The sequence below is a fragment of the Rhinolophus sinicus genome, chromosome 3, assembly GCF_057876585.1.
Source record: "Rhinolophus sinicus isolate RSI-liver-muscle chromosome 3, RSI-T2T, whole genome shotgun sequence".
In the NCBI taxonomy this organism is placed as follows: Eukaryota; Metazoa; Chordata; class Mammalia; order Chiroptera; family Rhinolophidae; genus Rhinolophus; species Rhinolophus sinicus.
In genome coordinates this window covers 179,354,046-179,377,906 of record NC_142503.1, presented here as the reverse complement: position 1 = coordinate 179,377,906, position 23,861 = coordinate 179,354,046, and the positions used below count along the sequence as shown (strand labels likewise).

At 40.8% G+C, this 23,861-nt stretch overlaps 1 protein-coding gene across 7 annotated transcripts in view; it reads right to left on the bottom strand.

Moving 5' to 3' along the window:
* GPATCH2L (G-patch domain containing 2 like) overlaps positions 1–21,311 on the bottom strand; it is a 51,466-nt gene extending 30,155 nt beyond the window's left edge. For 6 of the 7 annotated variants that reach the window (XM_074327182.2, XM_019733534.3, XM_074327180.2 and 3 more), the window contains exons 1-5: positions 21,180–21,311; positions 18,322–18,993; positions 6,911–6,975; positions 2,259–2,435; positions 466–545 (exon numbers count right to left, since the gene is read on the bottom strand). In XM_074327182.2, coding sequence (XP_074183283.1) covers positions 466–545; positions 2,259–2,435; positions 6,911–6,975; positions 18,322–18,983 — 984 coding nt within the window. In that variant the 5' untranslated portion in view covers positions 18,984–18,993; positions 21,180–21,311. Of the gene's footprint in view, positions 1–465; positions 546–2,258; positions 2,436–6,910; positions 6,976–18,321; positions 18,994–20,867; positions 21,128–21,179 lie in introns of those variants that run through there. The other variant, XM_074327181.2, reaches the window with a different exon arrangement.
* Positions 21,312–23,861: the final 2,550 nt, after the last annotated feature.

Below are 23,861 nucleotides of genomic sequence, written 5' to 3'. Positions count from 1 at the left end.
GCCAACGAGGAGTTTTAAAGTTTGATAACAGGGTTTTGTTTTGTTTTCCAGTTATTTCTTTTTAATGAATTCTAGAATAAAAGACCAAAGTTGGGATAGAGGAAGCATTCATGAATTCAGAAGGCGTCATAAAGAAGCCAAGAGTATTTAAACTTGCATAATATCAGATTAATCAAAAAAAAAAAAAAAAAGAGACAGAGATCACGCCTGTAGATTTACAGACAATAGATACTGACATGACAGTGTTTGCTTTGTCAGAACTTCTGTATGAATTAAGCTTCATCTTTTATATGGATGTCCATTCATATCCTACATAATGTTCACTCTTGTGAAGTCGCAAAATATTCCAATTGGCTTAATTAACTCCAGGGAGTTCTGCAGCACCTTCGAGTATCAAGAGGGTATGCAAATCCCACAGGAAGGACTATCCTCCCACCGAGACTAGTAAATAGTGAGAGCTATCACCTTCCCAACAAGCCTTCTTCGCCCCTTTCTGAGGCATCGAGCTGCAGCTCCAGGCAGACGATTCAAGCGAGCATGGTACCCTAAAAAAAAGAAGTTCAGTAACTGAACGCAGAAAACACATTAACACACCACAGGCCTCCCCACCCCCAAACCATCCCCAGGGTGTTACTAGACTGACCCTTAAACGAGTACCACTATGCTATTTGTCAAAGGTTTCAAATTCCCATGTCTCTGCCACCAGCAGTATGATCTTAGGCGTGTCGTTTATCTTTGACCTAGACATTTTTGACAAAAGAGAGCTACTACCACTTGCTCAGTCCTGGCTTAAGGGGGTGCTATGAAACCCAATGAAATAGCACATGGAAGGTACTTTATAAACTGAAGGAAAAACAATGATATAAATATAAGGTGCTATCAACAATTTCTAATTGTAAGTTAAATGCTAGTTATTATTACTCGAAAACATTCTAAGTCATGAAGTAATGGTAAAATAGCATATGTAATATAATCCCATTTTCCTAACTGCTAGGTGTGTTCTACACATAAAAAAGACAACTGGAAGAACCACACCGAAATGTTATCAATGACAGTGTCTCTGGATGTGGGATTACAGGCCATTTTAAGTTTCTTCTTCTTCCAATTCTTGCTTATTTGTGTGTTTCAGTATATTAAGGGGTCCATAAAGAACTTTTAGAAATGGTCATTGAAATGTTCGATGAATGTTATTATGGCAGCAAACAACGTGCCTCAGCCAGAGAGTAGTTATTACTAAGAACCAATTTCTTTGAGAAGGCCTTTCGATCCCCCAAATTCAACAAAATGCTATAGAAGAGGAGTTTAGAGCTCTTACTGCAATTGTGATCACAACAGATGCACAACAAATGCATGAAAACTAACTGGTTCATTATTGATTACTAGGAATCCGAGAATAAATTTATAGAGCTAAAAGAAACCTCTGAAACAGTTTTGTTTAATGCCACAGTATCTTAAATGACCCTGACATCCCAAAGAAATGAAAGGACTGTCACAGTCCCAGAGGTAGACAGTCCCAGAGCATTTACCACATGTCCTTCTCCCTGTCCCAGGCACTTTCCACCCCACCTTGCTACATCATAATTGAAGGAAAAGCAAAAGGAAGGGTTATGTATTTGTATGGAAGTCCATAAAGGAGAATGCTTAAACATTTCAGGGGTGATAGAAGGTAAATGGGGTCAAATATATGGTGATGGAAGAACTGACTCTGGGTGGTGAGCACACAATGTGATATATAGATGATGTATTACAGAATTGTACACTTGAAACCTATGTAATTTAACTAACTATTGTCACCCTAATAAATTTTAATTTAAAAAAATTTAAAGAACATTTTGACATCCATTCAAAAAATGACATTATAACTTGTACGTGAATGCAAATGTACTAAAATCTGTTCTCTTCCAAGATCCAATACTTCAGGCTTCCAGTGAGCACTCAACAGCCCACCAGTTTCACAGCTGGATAAACGGCTGTGAAATGCCGCTGGACTTCCTAAATCTGGCACAAGTGGCAATGGCAAGCTGAAGGAATGTCCTGCTAATATATATCCCAAGAGTGTCCAAGCATTGATTTAGGTAAGACTGGAGAGAACCTCATGCTTTGACACTCACCCTTGAGTCCTCTAGAAAAATCCCTGGACTATCCAAAATTCAGAGTGCCAATGTGTCCTTAGAGGGAGGAGTATGTACCCCACGTGACGATTCTCACCAGAGACATCCATAGAAGTGTGAATGCATTTTGGGCTCCTTAGAACTCACCTCGTTGAGCTGGCCGAGAAGGTAAAAGGAATGTGGAATCTGAAAGTTTATCCAGTCCAGAATCCATTCTTTCTACTTCAGAGCAACGATCAGGAGCCCACTTGGGCAGGAGATTTGGGACAGTGAATCCTGGAACACACTCTCCTTCATAGAACCAATCACTCTGCTCATCGTCCCCTAAAGTAAAGATATTGTTTCACAAGCTGGAATTTTAACATGCTGTATCAAAAACCAAATAGGAGGATGACTTCTCGTGCTATCAGTTTAGTTATGCTTTTCAAATAAAGTCAATGTACAAAAAATTATTTTGAACCTTCTTCTTGATCCGTATTATAATGAAAACTGGGATATCAAACTCGTTGCACGTAAATGTCATAATGTGTTATGCTGGACTATTTTTAACAGTAAAAACTAATATAGCTACCATTAACTAAGCGACTAAGCCTTTACCACCTCCCAGGATCCATGCTAAAAATCTGTAAATATGTTATCTCTTCCAAACCTTACAAACTCCAACTTACAAATGCAGCAACTAAAGCCCAAAGAAGTGCAGGTCAAGGTAGTAAATGATGAGCTAGGATCGGAACTCAAAGCCTAACTCATTCCAAATACTTTACCATGAAAATAAACTGCCTTCCATGTACCCTTCTCAACAGTATAAATGAACTTGGGGATTCAAAGCCCACAAATGTTTCTCAACTTAAAACTAGCTTTTTCTGAGGGATTTCTTGCTATATTTGCATTTCTCATAACAGGTGAATAAAGAATGTATACCCATAACCTCTTTTTTTTCTTGGTACCTCATTAATGGAACAGAAAATCATCTTGACATTAGCAATCCAAACTACAAGGCATAAAATAACCACAGAGACAAATAATATACTCCCCCAAGGCTTGTCAAGAAGTTATACCATTTGCCCAAGGCCATACTCTTCAGCAATGACAAAGACTAGACCCACATATCCATACTCTCGATTCAGACTCCTTTCTATTGGCTACAGTGGTAACATCTCAGTTTCCAAGAGGTTATTCCTGCCAACAAAGAGTAAGACAGATAACTTTAGGTCTGCCACCCACCCCCCCTTTCAAAATAGCAAGGATGCAGAAAATCATTTTAAGAATATCTAAAGAATTCACAATGCATTCCTTCTCTAGTGTATACTGGATCCCAGGGAAGCTGCTCAGGACATGCCACTACCACCAAGATTCACGGCCACTACACCCAGATTATAATACCCTTACTATTAATAATAACCGTGGAGATCACTAAGAGGAGAAATGAAAGCTGTCCACTGGTGAATAGCAGCAAATAGTGCCACTAACGAAGTTACTCAAAGTGTTCCTGTATGAAAACACAGCACTAACAGCTGTTTCTGTGAAACAGTGGCTCGCACCCTGTAGTGTGGCCCAGAAGGACAAGGAAGGCTTGGCAACAGCCTGCTGGGCTCTTCCCCAGGGTTTCTGATTCCGGTCTGGGCAGGACCAAAACTCTGCGTTTCTAACAAGTTCCCTAGTGATGCTAAACTGGTCTGGGGACAATTTGAGAACCCCTCCTCTAAAGCATCTCATCAAACCACGCACATAGATGAATTCAAGATAGGCATCAGAATTAAAAATGATTAGTTTCTCTGAGCTTCAATATATGAATTCCTTTCTTATTCACAAGCATCCCTTAGGCCATTTATTAAAACAATATATTTAGCTAGATCATGTATTCTGAGCACAAATGGCAAACTATAACGGAATATTTTTTGGTTCTCAAGCATTCACTCAAGATTTCTGAGAATATGAAAAGGGACTCACTGAACCGGAAGGAACCTTGTGAGGTCATCCGGACCAGTAGTCTTCAACCTGGGTTCATTCACTAGGATGCCTGAGGCAGGAGCTCCTCAAAAGAGTGATGCCAGAGAATAAGGAAGAGGCTGAGTGGATCAGGCTACTGACGTCCTGCTCCTTTGGGATCTTGCTCTAACCAAAATAGGTTTAGCTATTTCATGGTTTGAGGTTCTATATACAGTTCTGTTTGAGGGGGAAAAAGGAGAATTTCCCCCTTAACTGGGCTTCCCAATAATCATTTATTAATAGCTCACTATAGGCCAGCCAATGTGCTACTTATTGTGATTATAAAAAATATAAAATAAAATAAAATTCCTGCCTTTCATAGCTTCAACAGAAAAGACACACATCTACAAATAATGTAATATGGTTAAGTGGTAAGAAAGCAGTAAGTACAGGCAAAGAAAAGAGTAAGAGCTGTAGGAGACGATGCCCACACGGAGTTATCAGTCAGAATCCCTTCAGGAAACACGTGCACATTAACATGGAATAACTAAGACTTTAATGAGCAACTATTTACAAAACATAGACAGTATTAAGAAACCAATAAGGGATGGTGAAGCACCCTGGAGTCAGCACAATGGGGCTCTTCACCATTGCTAGATGTGACGTGGCAAGGGGAAAGAATGGTTACGAGAGCCCAGAGTAAGAACTGCAGTTATCGAAGGCTGCCCAACAGGAGTGGTGGCCCTCAGCAGAGGGACGCAGCCACAGCCAACCAGCAGTCCAACAGAGAGGGAGCCAGGGAGAGCTGGAATCCAGCATGGGGACTGCATTACTGTTTCCACCTCTTCGCTACCTCTATAACATGGGTGCAGCAGAAGGATACATCCACGCCGTGGCCGTGGGATTCCACAGAGCACAATTCCTTATCGCACTGAGCTTAGTCACACGACTTGCCTTAGGTAGGACATTAGCAGATGTGGTCCAAGTAGAGCTTTAAATATCCAAGCAGGGTCTGGTTTGGTCACTTGGAACTCATGCCCTCCGCCATGAGACATCTGTGCCACATAGAGCGACTGCTCCGTTAGCCTAGTACCCAGAACAGGATACACTGAGTAGATACAAACCTAGCTTGAAGGCTGGACACCAGCTGAGCCCAGATCAGCTGCATCACAGCTAAGCCCTAGCCCCATAGCAAGAAATAAATGTGGTAAACCACCGACAATTTGGGGTTGTTCAACAGTATTATCATAATTAAAACTGACTATTACACCCAATCTCACTCCCCGCCCTCCCTCTGTTCTTCTGCTGATGCCTACCATTGGCCAAACCCAACAAGAAATTGAGGGCAAGAAAACCCACTGATGTCATCCATAGATATGACCTGGATATGACCAGATGTTATCCATCGATATGCCCTGGCACTCCGGGAAAGAAGAGGATGGGATTTCAGGCAGAGGCCAGCATAAACAAAGAGACGTGGAAGCAGGAAATAACACAGCTTTGTGCTGAGACCTCTAAGCATCTAAAATATCACCGGAATATAAGAAGTGGAGAGAGACACAAAGAGGAAAGCTGGGGCTATAGAATATTCCACAATTTTCCAAGGAAACCAGGGATTCCTTATCAGTGGAAAGGTTTTCCAAAGGCCCAAAACTTAATCTGTTGTAACAGGTCCACACTTGCTTATACCTCTGTATAATTATGCCTCATAACCTTTAAGAGGTCCATTATGACACTTCATAGCTCTGTAGTAAAAGCAAAGAAAAAGCAAATATTATCATTCTGAACAGTATGTACCAGTTCATTCAAGGAAGACAACCAGACTTGCCTGGTATGAGGTAAGAGAGTCCAGACCCTGGCTAGAGCCTACCTGGGAGTATACACACACATAACCTCTAATGACCCCGAGCTCCCTCAGAATCAGAAAGGGATAGATATGTACTCCCAACCTCCATATAGCAGGAAGCTTAACAACTCCATCCAGGCCCACAACTCTGAGGCATGGCCGAGACACCCTCCCCATGGTCTCTCTCCAAAATCAGGCCTTGGATCCTGGGTCTCACCGTCCCAGGATCCTGAGTTACTAGGGAGCCTATTGAATCAACCTAGACATGTAGCCACCATAACTCTGTCCGTCAATCACTTACCCCTGGGAGAAAAATCATGGGAACAGGGACTTCTGAGCTCTACAAATCCCTTATTTAAAGTAAGAAAACTACAGTCCAAAGGAGCTACGTGAAATTCTTACTGGTGCATAATTGGTGTGGCCCTGAGCAAGTACACAGGACAAGAACAAAGTTTCAAATTTCTGTTTAGGTAGTAAAACTAAAGAATTGATAATTAACATACACCAGCCTTAGTCCCAGGGGTCTATGCTAACCTTCAGGAGTTTTAACTTTAGAAAGATGTTTTCTATAATATATATATACAGAATGCTGGGATCATTTATAAATAAGGTTACAAAAATAAATTCTCCCTATGCAAAAATAAGAATGTCTTAACCTCCAAAAAAGAGAATAATTAATACATCAGGATTTTTTTTTGGTGCTAATACAAAGCAACTTCCCAAAGTCCCATCCTTGACACCATAACCCCCTGGATCAGTGACTCTCCAAGTCTGAACTACCTGCACAAAAATCCCCACAGGTGCTTGTGAAACATGCAAATTCCAGGGGCCAGCTCGGGACCTAGTTGATGTGTGGGAGCTCAGAAATATGCAGTGGTAGCAGTTCCCAGCCGGCTGGTATACGCCCTGAAGTGTAGAACCACTGCCAGAGACAACCATCATATTCGCAGTGAGCCACTCCTATAATCATCACAACCACCCCGGAAACACTGAACCGACTTCCCGAAGCTCGGATCCACATTACCTTGCCGGCCTTCATCATTTGTGAAGAGCCCTGTGTCACTGCTGCTACACACACTGCTGGTTTCACTGAAAAAAAAAAAAAAAGAGTAAAACTTGAGAACACATCTGTTCCAGTTAAAAACAAAAACAAAGGACTGTCCATTCTTCTCTTGGTCTTCAAATGAGAAGTTTCCCTAATTTCACTAGCCAATCAGAAATGTAAATTTCATGGCTAAGTCATAGGGGAAAGTTTATTGTCCCCCCAAGATAAAAGAAATGTAAGAGGAGGGGAATTCAAAAACTTTCATTTATATTTCAAAGTACTCTTAAAACATCTAAAGTCACTGTGTTAGTTTTGCAGTAGAAAGTTATTTATTAAGGCTCATAGAAGTAATCTCAACCTGGCTTGGTATATTAAACAACATAAATTTACAAATTTACCAACGAATTTTATTTTTAAATATTGTCAACTATCAGTTTCAAATGAAGCTATCCAACTTTAAGACATCTAGCGTCTCTCAAATTTTTCCCCATTCATAAAGCAGCAAACAAAAATTCATAAACAGGAAAAAAAGTGTCAGTATGCAAGTTATATTTTCTAAATTTAATGTCTTCCTTGACACCAAGTGAATATAACAAAATTCATTTTTGAAAAGGAAACTAAGATTAAATATAAAACCATAAAAAACAAACTCCATTTGAACTCATTGAAATAAAACTTTTGGCCCCTAGAATTCTGTCCAATAAGCTTCATTTTCTGAGCTACTGCTAACAATGGATTCTGCCTCTTATGAGACTGCAGTTCTTTCACTTAATCTTCATCAACTTTGATTTATCTGGTTCAAAGAAAAATTTCTCTATTTTTCACATTATTAGCTGTTTCTTTCATTGGGAATGCCTCGTTCCAAGCTGGTCAATTTGTTTTCCACCTGCTCTAGATGATAGAAGCAACCAAAGCAAGAAACATTCTCACCATGCTGCATAAGGAAGAGGCTTAGCAAACACCTAGTCTACATTTCTGGATCAAAAATCTGAAAATATTTTACACTTTGCCACATTTTCAAATACCTTGCCAACATTAATTAAATCCTATAAATGCTGATTAAATTAGGTAGAAATGCTTTCCTCACTTAAGCTTGTCTCTGAATAGATCCAAGAGACTTGTTACAGCAAGAGCCAATAAAATATACCCAATTTCTTTAAAGGTTATTTCACTGTATTTTCTTCTGTACTTATAAATGGGAACATTCACAGGTGTCATTGTAGAAATGTACAAAACTATACCACTGGATTCTGTTGCATTTAGAATCTTCAAAGAGCTCTGCAGTTAAATCCAGAAGACAGGTCACCAAGTACTGCATTCTTCCCACTTCTGAGTTCAAAGAACCGTACCTCCTGAACTTAATGGTTTTGTTTTAGTATTTTTAGCAAATTTCTAAGACTATCAGTGGTCTAACTCCACTGAGTCACTACACATCCTCTCATAGTACCACTTTATCATTCTCATCTTGCCTTAACGATAAAGCAAATGTTATACTGCTTAACTCCTCCTGAGATGAAGAAGGGCTTAGAAAGCACATTAGGCCTTGGAACAGATATTCTACTGCACCACCGTGTGACAGTTTTTACTGGTTAGAAGTTAACACTAACTGATTTAGGTAGGGGTCAACAATCGCCAGTCACCTATTTTTGCATGGCCGGAGTTAAGAATGGTTTTTATTCCATTTTAAATCCATGGCGGGGGGGGGGGGGGGGGGGGATCAAAAGAATATTTTGTGACATGTGGATATTCAAATTTCAGTGTCAATAAATAAAGTTTTATTGGAAGACAGCTGCACTCTTTCAATTCCATCTTTATCTTCTTTCATACCACAACTGCAAAGTTGCGTGGTTGCAAGAGAGAACATATAGCCCACAAAGCCCTAAAACATTTACTATCTGGCTCTTTACAGAGGAAGTTTGCTGACCCCTGCTCTGGATGTACTACAAGTTCTACTCTGCAATATTTATGGTCCCCTCTGAGTATTTCCAATTAAAAAATTAAAACTGTTGCTTTATTACAAACTCTATCAATTCTTTTCCTCATTCATTTCCAGCCACTGGTAAGCACTACAAGTTCCGGTGCTTTCTTGATCCTGTTTTGTATGGATTACATTCTTTCCTCATATAAATAAAGGGGACAAGCTCAAAGAAATCTGCTGGATCAAAAAAGGTGTTGGTAACCTAAAACCTTCCTGTCACTGCACATATTCTATTTTTGTCAACAGTGTTTAAGGAGATTCACTGTTCCTGAAAGAGCTTGGACTAATCTCTTCCATAAATTTTCTATATACAAGGTGTGATCAACAAACACGGTGAATGCTTAAATTTTTTAAAAAAGTTATTACAGTCAAAGACAATTGCCATTAATACCCCTCAAAGTACTGCCCATCGCTTCAAAGACACGTATCCCATTGTTCTTGCCACTTTCTGAAGCAGTTCTGGAACTCCTCTTTCATGAGTGTCTTTAGTTGCATTGTCATGGCTGCCTCGATGTCCTGAATCAGTTCAAAATGTTTTCCTTTCGTGGTCATTTTGACTTTGGGAAAGAGCCAGAAGTCACACGGTGTCAGATCCAGTGAACAAGGTGGATGAGGACACACTGTACTGTTTTGACAGAAATTGCCATATACCAGAAGCCATGTGTGACACAGCACTGTCATGATGGAGGATGAAGTAAAGACACTCACGAAAGAGGACTTCCAGAAGTGCTTCAGAAAGTGGCAAGAACGATGGATAAGTGTGTTCAAAGCAAGGGGGGAGTATTTTGAGGGAGATTAACAGCAATGTGTCTTTTACTGCAATAAATTTTCTTTAATATTCACTGTATATTTTGATCACACCTCGTATAATTAATTAGAGTACAGCAATGATGCCATAGACCTATCACCAGGATTTTAAGATTATGACCGAGGAAGGTATGCATTTTCCTCACTGAGAAAATAATTTCTGTCTTATAAACACTTGTTACACAGAAGTATCATCATTCTACCAGTATCTGGAAATGACAATTTCATCTGATTACATCTGCTAATTCTATTCATTCCTTCAGAAGCACTTGCATTGTAGAAATCTAATCATATGTAAGAAATTGTTAGCATAATTTACCAGGGAGGAAAAAAACAGGAACTTCATGACATGGTTGCACATAAGCACTACGATAAAACATGCAAAAATGTAGTGCTAGCCATAAACACGAAGCAAACATTTCTCCTTCCAAGTTACAAGCCAAAGTTGTCCAGTCCTGCAGCCTTCACATCTGGCTCAGACATTATAATTTAAAAAGTAAATCAGATTAGCGGGATTTCAATAATGATTTAGTCAACTATAAAATGTTAATTTATCTAATTGAACAGAATATTTACTATTCTTTTAAAAATAAGCTCTTATCTTTCAATAAAGACAACTTTCTTTTAGCACGTTTGCAAATCATGGGGTCAAAAAGCTAAAAAGATGACAGGCTTCCACGAATTTTTCCTATTCCTTCAAATTTATTATTTTTTTGCCATGGGCCTTTTTACTAGGCAAGAAAAAAAATTTGTGTTCTTCATTTTTATAAGAAAAATATGTGATCCTACCTCTAGTGTCCACTCCACGTGTGGTCCTCTGGCGCTTAGTCAGGAAGACAAAAACCCAGCCTTTATTAATCTTCATAAAAAGATAGCAGGTAATGAAATCTTGTCTTGTGTTAAAATGGCAGCAACTCCTAGAGGTATCAATGCCTCCTGTCTTTGCCTGGGAGCTGTTCTGTACTCCCTGTTTTTATATGATTCTCATCCATAAATAGCTTGCATATAAAAATCTTCCTAGAATATTTCTAAAATATTTTTGAGCAGAAATGTATTACCTCTACAAATAATTCATACATCATTCAAAAAAAATTCAGTCCCAAATTGGGCCAATAAAGTCTCCAACAGGAAGAGGAAGGATTCCCAGCCCCCCTCCCTCATTTCTCCTAAACTTACACTCATTCACTTAGTAAGCACTTAGTAAGTATTTGCTATGTACCAGACACTACTATAACCAACACTAAAACTAAAAAAGAAACATGTAAACCACAATTTAAATGTATAAAATTTATTAAAACCTTAGTCTAGACTATGGGAGAAGGGTGTGAAAAGGTTGAGAGAAGAATGCTTCCCAATAAAGAACATAATGCAAAATAAGGCATGGTGCCTAGAATTTAACCTTATAATACTAAGGAAATCACCCCTTTTAGGAGCCAGAAAAGTGTCTCAAAAATAGTCATATGTGAGTAAAAGTAGTAAGAGTACATCACACTTCTCTATAATGGTTTTCACTAAAACATGTTCCCACACTTAATTCAGCAGCATAGCCACCATGTTAAAGAAGACAAATTAAAGCCTGGATTTTGGACCAATTGTATTAACTAATTACTGTAATACTGTTAGAAAAGCAACAGAACCACATCCAACTGAAACAACTAAGTGTAAAAAAGTCAACCTAACCAGCAGTTCCAGAGGCTTTCCTCTCCCAACATTTTATTGTGAAAACTTTCTCTAAATTCCCTAAATTCTCTAAATTCCCACAATTAGGAGGAAAACACAGCTTGTCCTCTGACCTGAGGTAGTTCTTTCATATCCCTAAACACAGAAGACTGTAAATGTGGAACTGAATGACAGTAGTTTACACCTGTCTCAATTAAAATATGGAGGTACAGAATTAGTTGATCCTCTATAATCAAAAGCTGGTATCAATAAGTTACCACCTGAGTTGCTTACTCATTTAAGATTAACCAAATAGCTCAAATAAGATATGTCTTTTACATCTGATTTTAAAATAAACAGGAGGATAAAAGTTAAAATATAAAACAGGATAGAATTTATGGCTTACGTCAGCATGCTAAAAAATAAGGGGTTTTCATTTTAATCTTTTATTAAATAATAAGGCATTTAATAAAAATTTTAAATTGTCTTAGAATTCAGACAAACAGAAAGAAAAAAATGTCACCCCTAGACACACAGCCCAAAGACATCACTGCTCCTTTTTCCCCCCGTCTTTTTCCTGGATCGAGGTGGTACATTTGTAACCACAGGTAATCAGACTGAGCGAGAGGTTTTTCAGAGAAGTATCTCACATCGATTGCAAAATTATTCCCATAATAAATTATGAGAAAGTACACTGAAGGAGTTTTTCAGTTTCATTCAGATGGTACCACGAAGGCAGCCACCTCTCCAGTTTCACAGGTTCATTAGCACGGCCACTGCAATCAGATACACTTTGCAGAGATAATGATTTTCCTCGGGACTCTGCTATTGAGCTGGGGGGCTGTGCCTTAGAGAAGTCCATCCATCCTTTTAAGACTTACCTTTTCTTAGAGCTAATAGTGATTCATCTTTGGTTACATGAAATGTCTTTTCAGAGTAAATTCTTAAAGGGCATACGTCCTGAGACCTGCAAATCTGAGAATGTCTTTGTGCTGCCTTTCCATATGAAATCTATCTTCATTGTACATAAAATTCAGGGGACAAGGGGTGAGGAGAGCAATATTCCCCCTCCCCACCCCCCAAAACCCTCTAGGAAAATGTAGCTCGTCACATTTAGTACGATAGGGATGAATGCCAGCCTTATTTTTTCATCCCTTTTAAGATTCTTCTTTGTATTTGTTCCACCCCAACCACCAAAGCAGAATGCGAAAATATTGCCAAGATAGGTAGAGGTCTCTTTTGATTAGGTTTCCCTTTTAATCTTTATACTTAATTTTTTCAACCCAGGAACACTTTTTCTCTTCAGTTATATTTTTAAATCATTCGTCCATTCCAACACTTTGGTTCCTTCCTTGGGAATATGTACATACTTGCAGACTGGGTCTCTTCTCTGTCCCCCACATCTATCAATCACCTTCTCTCTCATTTTTATCTCCTCTCTGCATTTTTGGGAGGGCTTCCGAAGTTTTTGCACATCATGAACTCAATGTTCTGCAGAATAAATTGTCCTTCATTTTAACACTGCAATTACATTTCAAATTTCCCTGCAATTTTTCCTCCCATACCACTGGGTTTTCAAATAGCCATCTTTCTGTCCTTGTAACTTACTGCTCCTACTCCAAAGTGATGATATCTTCTTGCATCTAATGAAGATTTTCTAACATGTTCCCCTGGTTTCCACTGGCAATCATTTTCAAAGATTAGTTCTTCCTCTGAACTTTTAGGATAGTGTTTCCTTTCCCTTACTCTGCAGAACTTGTTCAAAGGCTCTTATTAAAGGACTGGTTTACTAGAATCTGGTATTTGCCAACAGAAAGGGTGTGTAAATTACCCTCGGTCCTATTCTCCATTCCCGGGGCTATGGGTAACATGTTCTCACATCTACAACTGGCCAAGAGGATGTAGAGAGCCCCTAGACTAATCCCCAGTGCCGCTGGTAGGCTTTTATGTCATATAGCTATGCTGGACTGAGACAGGCTCTTCTAACCCTCACCGCCTGATTCTGACCCCATTCCAGGGGTCTATACTAAATGAAGGTATATAAAACACTACCGTTTCCAGAATGCTCTACTCTGAGTGCTCTTTCCTTCTCTGCCCATGCCAACTGTAAACTTCATTCTTGGAGACTCTATTTCCTAGGACTCAATATGCTGTGGCTGCCTCCTACGCCCAAACAAATACACCCACAGAAAACACTAAGATCTGCTGTCCAAGTGTATTCTGGGAGTTACAGCCTCCAAATAGAAACTGACTGGGAAGTAAGGGATGGAACAACACTCTGGCTCAAACTGCAGCTGCCCACTTTCCTGAATGAAATGGACCTCACATTTCGGCCCCACAGGCTGGGCTGAGGACCGAGGCAGGGCCTCGCTGTCCCCCGTCGGAGGGCTCAGCACTGCTGACCAGGCTTCCAACGGCACTCTCCAGCGCAGTTCTACCAGCCTTGTAGTTTGGGGAAACCTTGGCAATAGGTCGACTGCAAATCCTGGTTTCTGGTGATGTGCATTTGTAATGTTTTATGCCTTCATAAGTATTTTAGTGGGCAGTGGAGGCTGCTTATCAGATAGATGCTTTGTAAAGAACGAGGTTAAAGTGATGGGAAGGAGGTTGTGACTGAAAAGAATTACAGAATCTCAGCGTGGCACAGGCCCTTAGAGGTCATTCAGTTCAACCTCTCCAACTTGACGATAAATCAGGAAGTACTCACTATGCGCAGGCTTGAATGCCTCCAGGCATCTAGAACTCATGACCTGATGAAACAATTCACTTCATTTTTATGGAGTTCTGTATATAACATTTTTAGAATGTTATATTTTATACTGAGGCAGCACTTAGCTCTCTATACTCTCTATGAGTCTTAGTTCCTTCCTCTGGAGCCACACAAAATAATCCTAACATTTCTTTCAAGAGACAGATCCTCAAATACAATAGTATCAAATCCACCTCCCAAGCTGTCCTTTTCAGCTGTTCCTAAGGATGTACTAGCAAAGTTGGATGAAATCTGAATAAGCACACTATGCGAGCCAGTCAATATTCTCGAATGCCATGGTACCACCTGAAACAATGGCACAGATACTCTTGGTCAGCAGCCCTATTTGCAGAACAGAAAACAGAACCACTTCCACCTACCACAGATACTCTTTTCCACAGCTCCAGTAACTCCTGATTAATGACCTCCACTTGCAAAGGAGGCTACTTACCTTAACCATGAAATAATGAATGCTATTGATCCGACAAGCTACTGCTATAGAGTGTTATTGATCACCCAATCTTTGGTTAAAATGGTCCTCATTTAGCAATTTCACTGTCACAAACACCTGGAGCAAAGCACACTCATAATTAAAGAGTTTGGGGGAGTTAAAGTGAGAGCTGATGGACAGAGATCTCAGCTTTCTCCCATTTATTCTTGCTTCTGAGCTATTGTTTGTGTCAGAAGGGATATTGATTTTCTATAAAAATAAGAAAACAAGAGGCACCAAGGGGCCGCAGAAGGTCAGCTCGGGCTATAGAAGGAGGGGGAAGGTTTAGCACTCTATCTCTGTCACTTGCCTTCCAAGAGAAGGGAATATTTTCTTTCCTGTAAGGTCAGCCTCTAATACATCACCTTAGGAAAGGCTCCTGGCTACAACTTCAGGCCATCACCAAACCAATTCACTTAGGAAAGAAGAGAAGCTAAACTATATTCAAAGGCAACAAATGAATGATATGTTAGTGAAGAATTGAGCAAAATTAGCCCATAATCCCCCTCATTAATAGCTGTTACATGGGCAATTTGAATCAAGATCAGCAAAAAGTAAGTTTACAACACAGTTGTTCCATTTTAGAATGGAACACACAAGCACTGAAAAATATTAAAATAGTAACTGATCTTTTTGCAGGCATAAGAAAACCATTACATCATAACTACTTTTAGTTCCTTAGAACTCTTGAGGGACTGGTTGGTGTAGAAATGAAGGAAGAACAGAAAGAAAAGCAAAAAGAATTACTGGGTAAGCTTAAAACTAATCCGTATTTAGTTAGCAGAGTAAATTGAAGGAAATTAGAAATAAAGCTCTGATTGAGACATACATTTTCGAACCTGAAACACCTAATACATGCTTTTAAAAGCATTCTATCTAGCCATTGGCTAGGCTAAGCTAAGCTTAATGATCAGTTTCATCCTAATAATTCACAAGTTGGATCATATACAAGTATATTCTGACAACCCTCAATACCCCAGATAAAGTGCAACACTTTGACCTGTATGTGAATAAACTGGCACATCCAAGCAGATTTATGAGAGTAAGCAAGAGGATACTTGAAAGTATGTCTTTTAATGCAGAAAAAAAGTAGGAAAATTTTGACAGAATCAACAACTCACCAAGACAGTATAATATCCAAATCATAAACTATTATCTACTTTTACACACTCTAATACTACGCCTGTGTGTAAGGTGTGCTTAATATTTGAGCGCAGATTTTTAGTTCCACTTTACTGTTAAGAGGCTAAACATAATACGCAGTTAAAGAACAAAGAATCACCCCTATTTCCCCATAGAGTAGATTTAAGGGGAAAATATAAAGCACGTGTTTGTAACTACAGATGAATCAGCGTAAGTCAAGGAGAATTTAAGACTCCTAAATAATTAGATGCTGAAGAATAGTTTTTCTCATTCTATTTCTGCTATTAGCCCACCAACTCCCTCATAACTACAATGACTTTGGCACCCACATTTCTGAGAGAAAACTAAAGTCAGGGGCCAGAAGAGACAGCCCAAATGGGGAAACAAGGTCCCCTCGACTTGAAAAGAGTACGAATTTCATAATTATTGCTGCCTACTTTAATTTACGCAGGCTCTCAGATCCCTACAAAGGATAGTATCACAACCTGTCTATAGCGTGCAGCAAATGTGTCTGTGGTAAGAAGGAACCGGAAGGACTGAAGTGCCTCACTGCTAGATTATAGGCTCTGCGTCTGGACCCATACTTGGGCTGTTATCTTAGAGTAGACAGAGTTAACAGTCTCTCACATACACAATTACGTCATAGTTCAACAAGAAACTCTAGGGAAGAAATATATGTAAGCAACCATCCCAAAAAGCTATTTTTAAAATAGCTATTCTCAACTGGAAGAAGATGAGTATTTGCTATGTACGCTCAATACTGAAACACACTAACACCTCAGTTGAGAGCTTCAATACTGTAAAAGGCTCAAGTTGACTAAGCACTTATTATTTCATTAAAAATGGCATGATGAGGGGAAAAAACACAGTGCTACATAAATGCTAACTAATATTAACAATAATAGAATACAATGGTGCCCCACTGGGACTACTCAATCCACTTATGGGGCACACACGGAGGCATTCGTTTGATACCGCAAGGGGGGTATGAACAACGTAGATGCCAAATATCCCAAACTATACATATAAATTGGGTAAGCAGGCCTTAGAATATATTAGAGGAAAATTAGGAAAGCCAAATTATAAGCCGACCTACTCGTGCGGACTGGCACATACCGTATGAAGTCAGTAAGAAAAAATTTTAAAGGTAGATTAAAAACTACGCATGAAGGGTACAGACTAAACAGCTTTTCCTGTTACTGACACAGCCTCACCTCACAGTTCCCAAGATTTATGTCTTTGCTGTTCAGACAAACTTAAGAAGAAGCAAAGTCCTAAGGAAGGTCAGACAGTCTAAGGCTGTAAAAGTTAAGATAAGACAGAAAAAGAGCCCTAGAAAAGGCAAAGTCAAAGGGCAGGGAAAATGGTGGTGAAGTGTTAGCTTTGGAATCAGGTTTAATTCCCTGTTTTGGCCCTGGGTGACCTTGGGCAAAGTATCTGACCACTCTTAACCTCCATTTCCTCTTCCATAAAATACAAACAATGGTACCTACCATGCAGGAGGGTGGTGAACATTAAGAATATGTGTTACGCACAAGAGTACAGTGCCTGGCACACAGTTAGTGCCACATAAATGCTAACTAATATTCACAACAGAATACAATGGTGCCCCGTGGGACTACTCAATCCACCTACCGGGCACACATGGAGGCACTTCATTTGACACTGCAAGGGGGGTGGGAACAACGTAGATGCCAAATATCCCGCAAGGCATGGGACAGTCCCTCACCACAAAGAACTGTCCCATCCAAAACACCAACAGCAGCCCCACTGAGAAACAGATATCACACAATAATAATAATAATAATAATAATAATAATAATAATAATAAAGCATCCCGCTGGGGAGTTTCAATGTTCCCAGGACTATCTCTCTGAGATGTAAAAAATAAAAACTACACTGACATTTTAAATACGCACCCGTTAGAGAAAAATTTTTCTGGCTCGATGACATTTGGCATAAGACTAATGGGACTCAGTACTGTCACAATCAACGCCTACCATGTGTTCAAACAACTTGAACGTCAGCCATAAAAAACAAACTCAATACAGTCAAACTGTAAGTAGCAGAGAACAGAATAGTAAACCAGAAGTATCTGAAACCCCATGATTTTTAATGGGTAAAGGCAGTTTCCTAGGAATATTTAAAAGTCCCACGTACCTGGCACCAGCATACACACACACACACACACACACACACACACACACACACACACACCAGCCTCTGCTGAGATCCTGGTTCTAAAGAACAATACTATGTATGAACCACGTGGCATAAATAGCAGCAAACTGTTTTTAAAATAAAATTCTGGTTGTGCGTTTGAGGTACACATTTTAAACAATTTTTAGAAACAAATGTGTGTCTATTACATTATAGCCCTCTACAGAATCATGAATGTTCTTTAAAAAGCTAAAGACAAATATTGGCTGACTGGTTAAAGGAGGGCTATGAAGTCAGTATCATAGTGGCAGGTTTGAAAGCAAGCTGAACTCATCAAGACTGTGGATTTGTACTTTGGGTAAATTAACTAGGCAAATCTTTGACTTAGTTAAGGGAGATCTCACCATTCTGACATGTTCTCATCCGAGCCCTGTTTTTGTTCATCTGCTTCACATGCCATCCTTTCTTTCCTTCCTGTTTTGCTGAGGAAAGTCCTATTTTCTGCTGACTCACACAATCCGTGGCCAGACGAGGTCCAGGGAGTGTTCTCCTTCCAGCGTGACAGACGCTGCTTCTTAGCAGACTTGAACCTACACCCTCTCTCATAGCTCCAATCTGACACCTTGAGCTTCTGCTGAAGACTGGCAGCCACCTCTGATGTCACTCGCTTCACCTTCCGCCGGCGCCTGAGTGGTCGACAAGGTGCATTTTCCGTAAAGGAGTCGGACTCATGCCAAGAATGTTGCTTACTCTTAACAATGGCGTTGAGAGCTGGGTGCCGTTTGGTTACCATTGTGTCATCAGAGTCACTAAAATTGGTGACTGGGGCCATTTCTCGACAGTCCTTAATGGCCTCATCCAGACTGGACTCAGAGGCCTCACTGTAGCAGCAGGTATGCTCTGCCAGGTGAGTGAAGTCTGAACGGCGCTTCCGGCCTCTCCGTTTGCGAAGCTGCCGCCTCTGCTGCCGAGGGCTCAAGGCCATATCCTCCCACAGCTCGCCAAGCTTATTCTGTTCAGATGTCTGCTCCAAGGCTGAGGTTAAGTCATGTACCAGCTCATCCATGAGGCCACATCTGCCAAAAGGAAGTTCAAAAAGAAAAAAAGAGAGCCTGAACAGGACCTGTTGTTTTAGAGTAATTTTTAAAAATAGATCACGGCACTGCAGAGCCCGCCCTAGCTATAGGAAATAAACTCACCTTTTATCTGGCTACACTTAGAATCTGTTCCTACCATCCATGCTCATTTTGGCCACTGAAAATAGGTGTTTGGCCCTTGTTAAACGCCTGAAGTCAACATGTTTTAAGCACAAAAAAACAAACATTCACCAAACGACAACTGGGATATCAGCAAAAACAAGCAAACTCGGGGAAATAAATCTTTCCCCTTTTTCCCTAATTAAACTTGTCACTAAATTACCTGACGATGAGATCCAGAAAGACTAGAGAACGTCTCATCAGACAGAAGCAGAAAAACACACAACTTCAAAACCATGGATGAAGGACTGTTTTATGGCCGGGGGTTACTAATAAGAATGCTTGTGGAAGGGAACAGAGAGACAGCCTAATGACACACTTTAAGGAAGGCTGCTTGCAGTTTTAGTGATCCAAGAATTTGTAGTGACCCAGGTTTGTACTCTGAATGGAAAAAAGATACTAAGTTTACACCTATTCTGGTCCCAACTACCACCTGGAAGATACCAGGTAAAATCCTTATCGAGTATGGCATATATTTCTTAATAATTAGCAACTTTTAAACTCTTCTCCCCATCCTTCAGAAAATAAATTAAGTGATCATCCTAATTATGTGCTTTAGTGCTAGACAATCACACATAAACAGGATATAACTGAGATTGAAATTACAGGGATGTGTGGAGTCCCTAAAATTTCTAGCTAACTGCTTTCCAAAATTTCCTATTTTTCTATTCATCCTTGTCAGGGTCACTTCAGAGACAAACATTCCAAGGGATGAAAGTATAAGAGCAATTTTCAAAATGCCCTTTTATAGGGAAATGTCTAATATAATTTGTACAACACCTAATTAAATACATATTAAATTAGCACTTTTCCCTAGCCCTTGTTAAGCCCCTAGTATTTCTAGACCATAATTAAAACTTAAAACTGCATGGCGCCACTCTCAGACCACATTTCCGTTCATGCAGTTTAATTTTGCGAAAAACTTTCTAAAAGCTATTTTCATGCTGTCCCAATGCCAACGAACTCAAAGGCAGGAAAACAGCTGGCTTGGCTTATCTGCCACAATGGTGGGAGCAATGGGGACAGCTAGTTCCAAAACTACCAACCAAACAAAACTTCTCAAAGTGTCAAAAGCCACACATAAAATGATCACTTCCCTTTAAGCAATAAGTAGTTTAAAACGCCATGACTGGAGTTTGGGAGACAACTGTCCCTAAGGCCAAAGTAGATAAACAAGTGGGAACAGCATGTCGAAATCGACTTCCCTCATAAATAACTGCTTTAAAAACTCAGGCAGAACTGTACAAAGTTTAACGTGTAACTAAATTACCAAACAACTGGGAGTCGAATGCCCTTGCAGAATCTTTTCCTGTCTCTAAGACCGCAATTCGAAAAGTGACAGAAGAACCCTGGAGGTCCCCCACCACTAGTGTCGGATGCACAGTCCAAGAGGACCCCCGGGCACAGGCAAGCGCTCATGGAGAGGAAAGGCTGACTGAGTCGCGCCAAGAAAGGGGAAATCGGTAGAAATGAGAAGCAGGCGTCGGGTCGGAGCGGAAGACTGGGCTGGGGGCGGCGGAGGAAGGAAAGGCCGGAGACAACTTCTCATTCGCGATCACCGGGGGCGGGGCGGGGGGTCAGCTCTTCTAGGATAGAAACTGCGAAAAAGCAAGTCCTGGCGACGGAGCTCTCTCCGTGCAGGGGTTGCAACCTGGCCACAGACGTGAGAAAAAGGCGTGTTTCGAAGGACTCACCAACGCCCCGGCCCGCCCCCGAGGAGTAGGGCGATCACGGTTCCGGACACCAAGCCCTCAGGTTGTCCTCGGCCCAAAAAGAGCCGTAAAGAGAAAAGAAGAGGCGACTGTCGCCCCGGAAACGGCCCGACTCTCATCCCCTGGGACGGAGGAGATGGGCCCTGAAAAGCAAGGCCCCGCCATCGTCGCCCCTCCCGCCGGCCGCCGAGGTCCCAGGAAGCCTCTGGCCACTCAGCCGCGGCCAGGAGCCCGAGGCCCCACTGGCGCCGGCCCCTTGGACCCTGACCCTCTCAACCCACAGTTCCCCCTCACCAGCTGCCGCAGGTCCCTCCACCGGCCTCCGCTTTTTTGGCCGAGTCTCCCCGCCGGGTTTCCCCCTCTGACCTCATTTCCGGTATAGGCCGGAGGGGTGGGGCAGTGCGGAGTGGGAGGAGCTGCCTGCGCGAGAGAGCCCGCCCCCGTCCAGCGCTTCCGGTCCGCGGCCCGCCCAACTTCCGCCCTAGGGAGGGCGGGACTTTGGGGAAACCGGGAGACCAGACAATGCGCTAGAAGCGGTTGTGGGTATGGCCCCGGCAAGGCAGGGGGTGAGGAGCCCATCCCGGAAGAACCCCCCATTGCTGGCCTCATCTTCTTTGTGAAGGGGCATCAGGAAATTGGGCGCTAGGGAGGGGCGTAGGCCTCGCCCTTGTTTGCAGACCTACTTTTATAAAGGGTGTGAAATTGAGGGGTTATGGATCCGCATTTTGACCATCAGAGTTGGTATAACCTTTGGCGGGGTAGCTTTACTCAATGGGTTACTCAGAGTATTAAAAATACACATGCCTTGATCAACAAAACAGTACCACTGGTTTATAACTCCAAGTATAAGTGAAATATCCATGCGTTCATACTGCTATAAGTTAATGCTATGAATACTGATATGAATAAATTAATAAAGGAGAAGAAGAGATAACTCTGTAAAGCAGAATTCCAAGTAACTTATGTAGATACTCCACCCTGACGCTTAACACCCAACTTCTTAAATGTGGGCTGCGCATAGTGACTCCCTTTCACAGAATACAGTAAGAGGGGGGATGTGAGTAACTTTATAGTAGAGAAACTAGACACATACTACCTCTGCCAGGTGATCAAGGTTAACATCAACAGTGATAAATCATGTTGGCAGTATGTGGACCAGATATGATGAGAGTGGTATTTTATCTCTTGGCTTTCCAAACCCCATAACCCCAGTCTAATCATAAGAAGAAAATCAGGCAGACCTCAATGGAGGGACAGTCTACAGAATGCCTGGCCAGTATTCCTCAAAATTGTCAAGGTCATCAAAGACAAGGAAGGTCTGTCACAGCTAAGAGGAGCCTAAGGCAACATGACAACTAAATGTAAAGGTGTATCCTAAATGGGATACTGGAACAGCAAAAAGGACATTAGAGAAAGAGAGAGAGAAAAAGAAGGAGGGAAGGAAAGAAGGAAGGAAATCTGGATAAAGTATGAACTTTAGTTACTAATCATATCTCAATATTGGTTCCTTAATTGTGACAAATGTGCTATATTAACGTGAGATGTCAATGGAGAAACTAGGTGTGGATGGGGAAACTATATAGGAACTGTTTGAAGTGCCTTTGTAATTTTCTGTAAACCTAAAACAATTCTAAAATTGAAAGTTTTTTTTTTAATGCACATGCCTTTTGACCCAGAAATTCAGCCTCTAGGAATATTATTCTAAGGAAAAATTGGAAATGGGCACAAAAATGTTAAATACGGGTAAATCCATCTTTGCAGCATTGTGGAGGGAGAGGTGAGAAGACTAGAATAAAGCCAGAAATCTTGCAACAGTGGTTAGTCATCTAAGTTATGGTACAGCTATGGGATGGAATACCTTGTGGCCTTTTAAAAATTGATGTGGGAGAATATTTAAGGACATAAAGTGTCATCAATTTCTGATTGTGTACATTTCTGCATGACTGTTATACTTCAATAAAACTGTTACTCTAAAAGTGTAGAGTATGACTCTATTCATGTATAAAGGAAATTAAATCTATATTTGCATAGGAATATGACCAGAATGATACACTAAAAATCATCTAAAATAGATCCATTATAAACAACTACCTGTTGTTTTTATGGATTTTCAGAATTTTCTATAGAGGAAACCTACTGCATAAAGAATTAAGAGAGGAGACATAGATGATTGAGGTTTTGAGCCAGAATGAATATGAGATTGGTCAGTGTCATTTGCACAGCTAGAGAAGAAGAGAAATGGTTTGCTGGGAAGATGATTAATTCCACTCTGGACATGCTGATTTTGTGACTCCCACAGGACAGAAAGATGGAAATGTTCAGAAGGTGTCCACAGCCATCAGCCTGCTTTTCTGCTTACGTGACGTTCTCCTCCACTAATCATATCAGCTCCCGTGGTGTCAGTTGCTCCCATCAGTACTGAAAGCACCCACACTTCTTGAAATCCAACTTGTATTTTCAGCTTTATGCAAGATATCTCCACTTATTTACTCCACCAGCATCTCCAATTTAAGATGTCAAAACAAAGTTTAGTTTCTTCCATAGTCCCTATCCAATATGCCCCTTTTCCACTGTCCCGTTTGGAAAACGTCACCCCCATCATGAAGTTACCCACTTGAGAAGCTTCAAAACCATTTGTAGTTCCTGCTTCTTCCTTATACCTCTTCATCTAATACACATCTTTGTGGATTCTACTTGTACAGTATTCTTGCATCCACCCTCTCTCTTTTGCTTTCTCTCTGCCATTGGCCTCATCTGGGTAGGCAGCCACTCTTCTGGATGGTGCAGCTAGGCCAAGACTATTTAAGCTTCAACTTGTTGGGGGGCATGGGGAAATGTAATAGAAGGGCAGCTCAGCCTGACTTTGTAGAGGGGCCAGAAAGGGAAATTAGGATTTATGGTGCACCAATGCACCAGGAACTGCCCCAGAAATGCACAGAAGATTAAGTTAGATGGTAAAATAATACCGTCATGTCG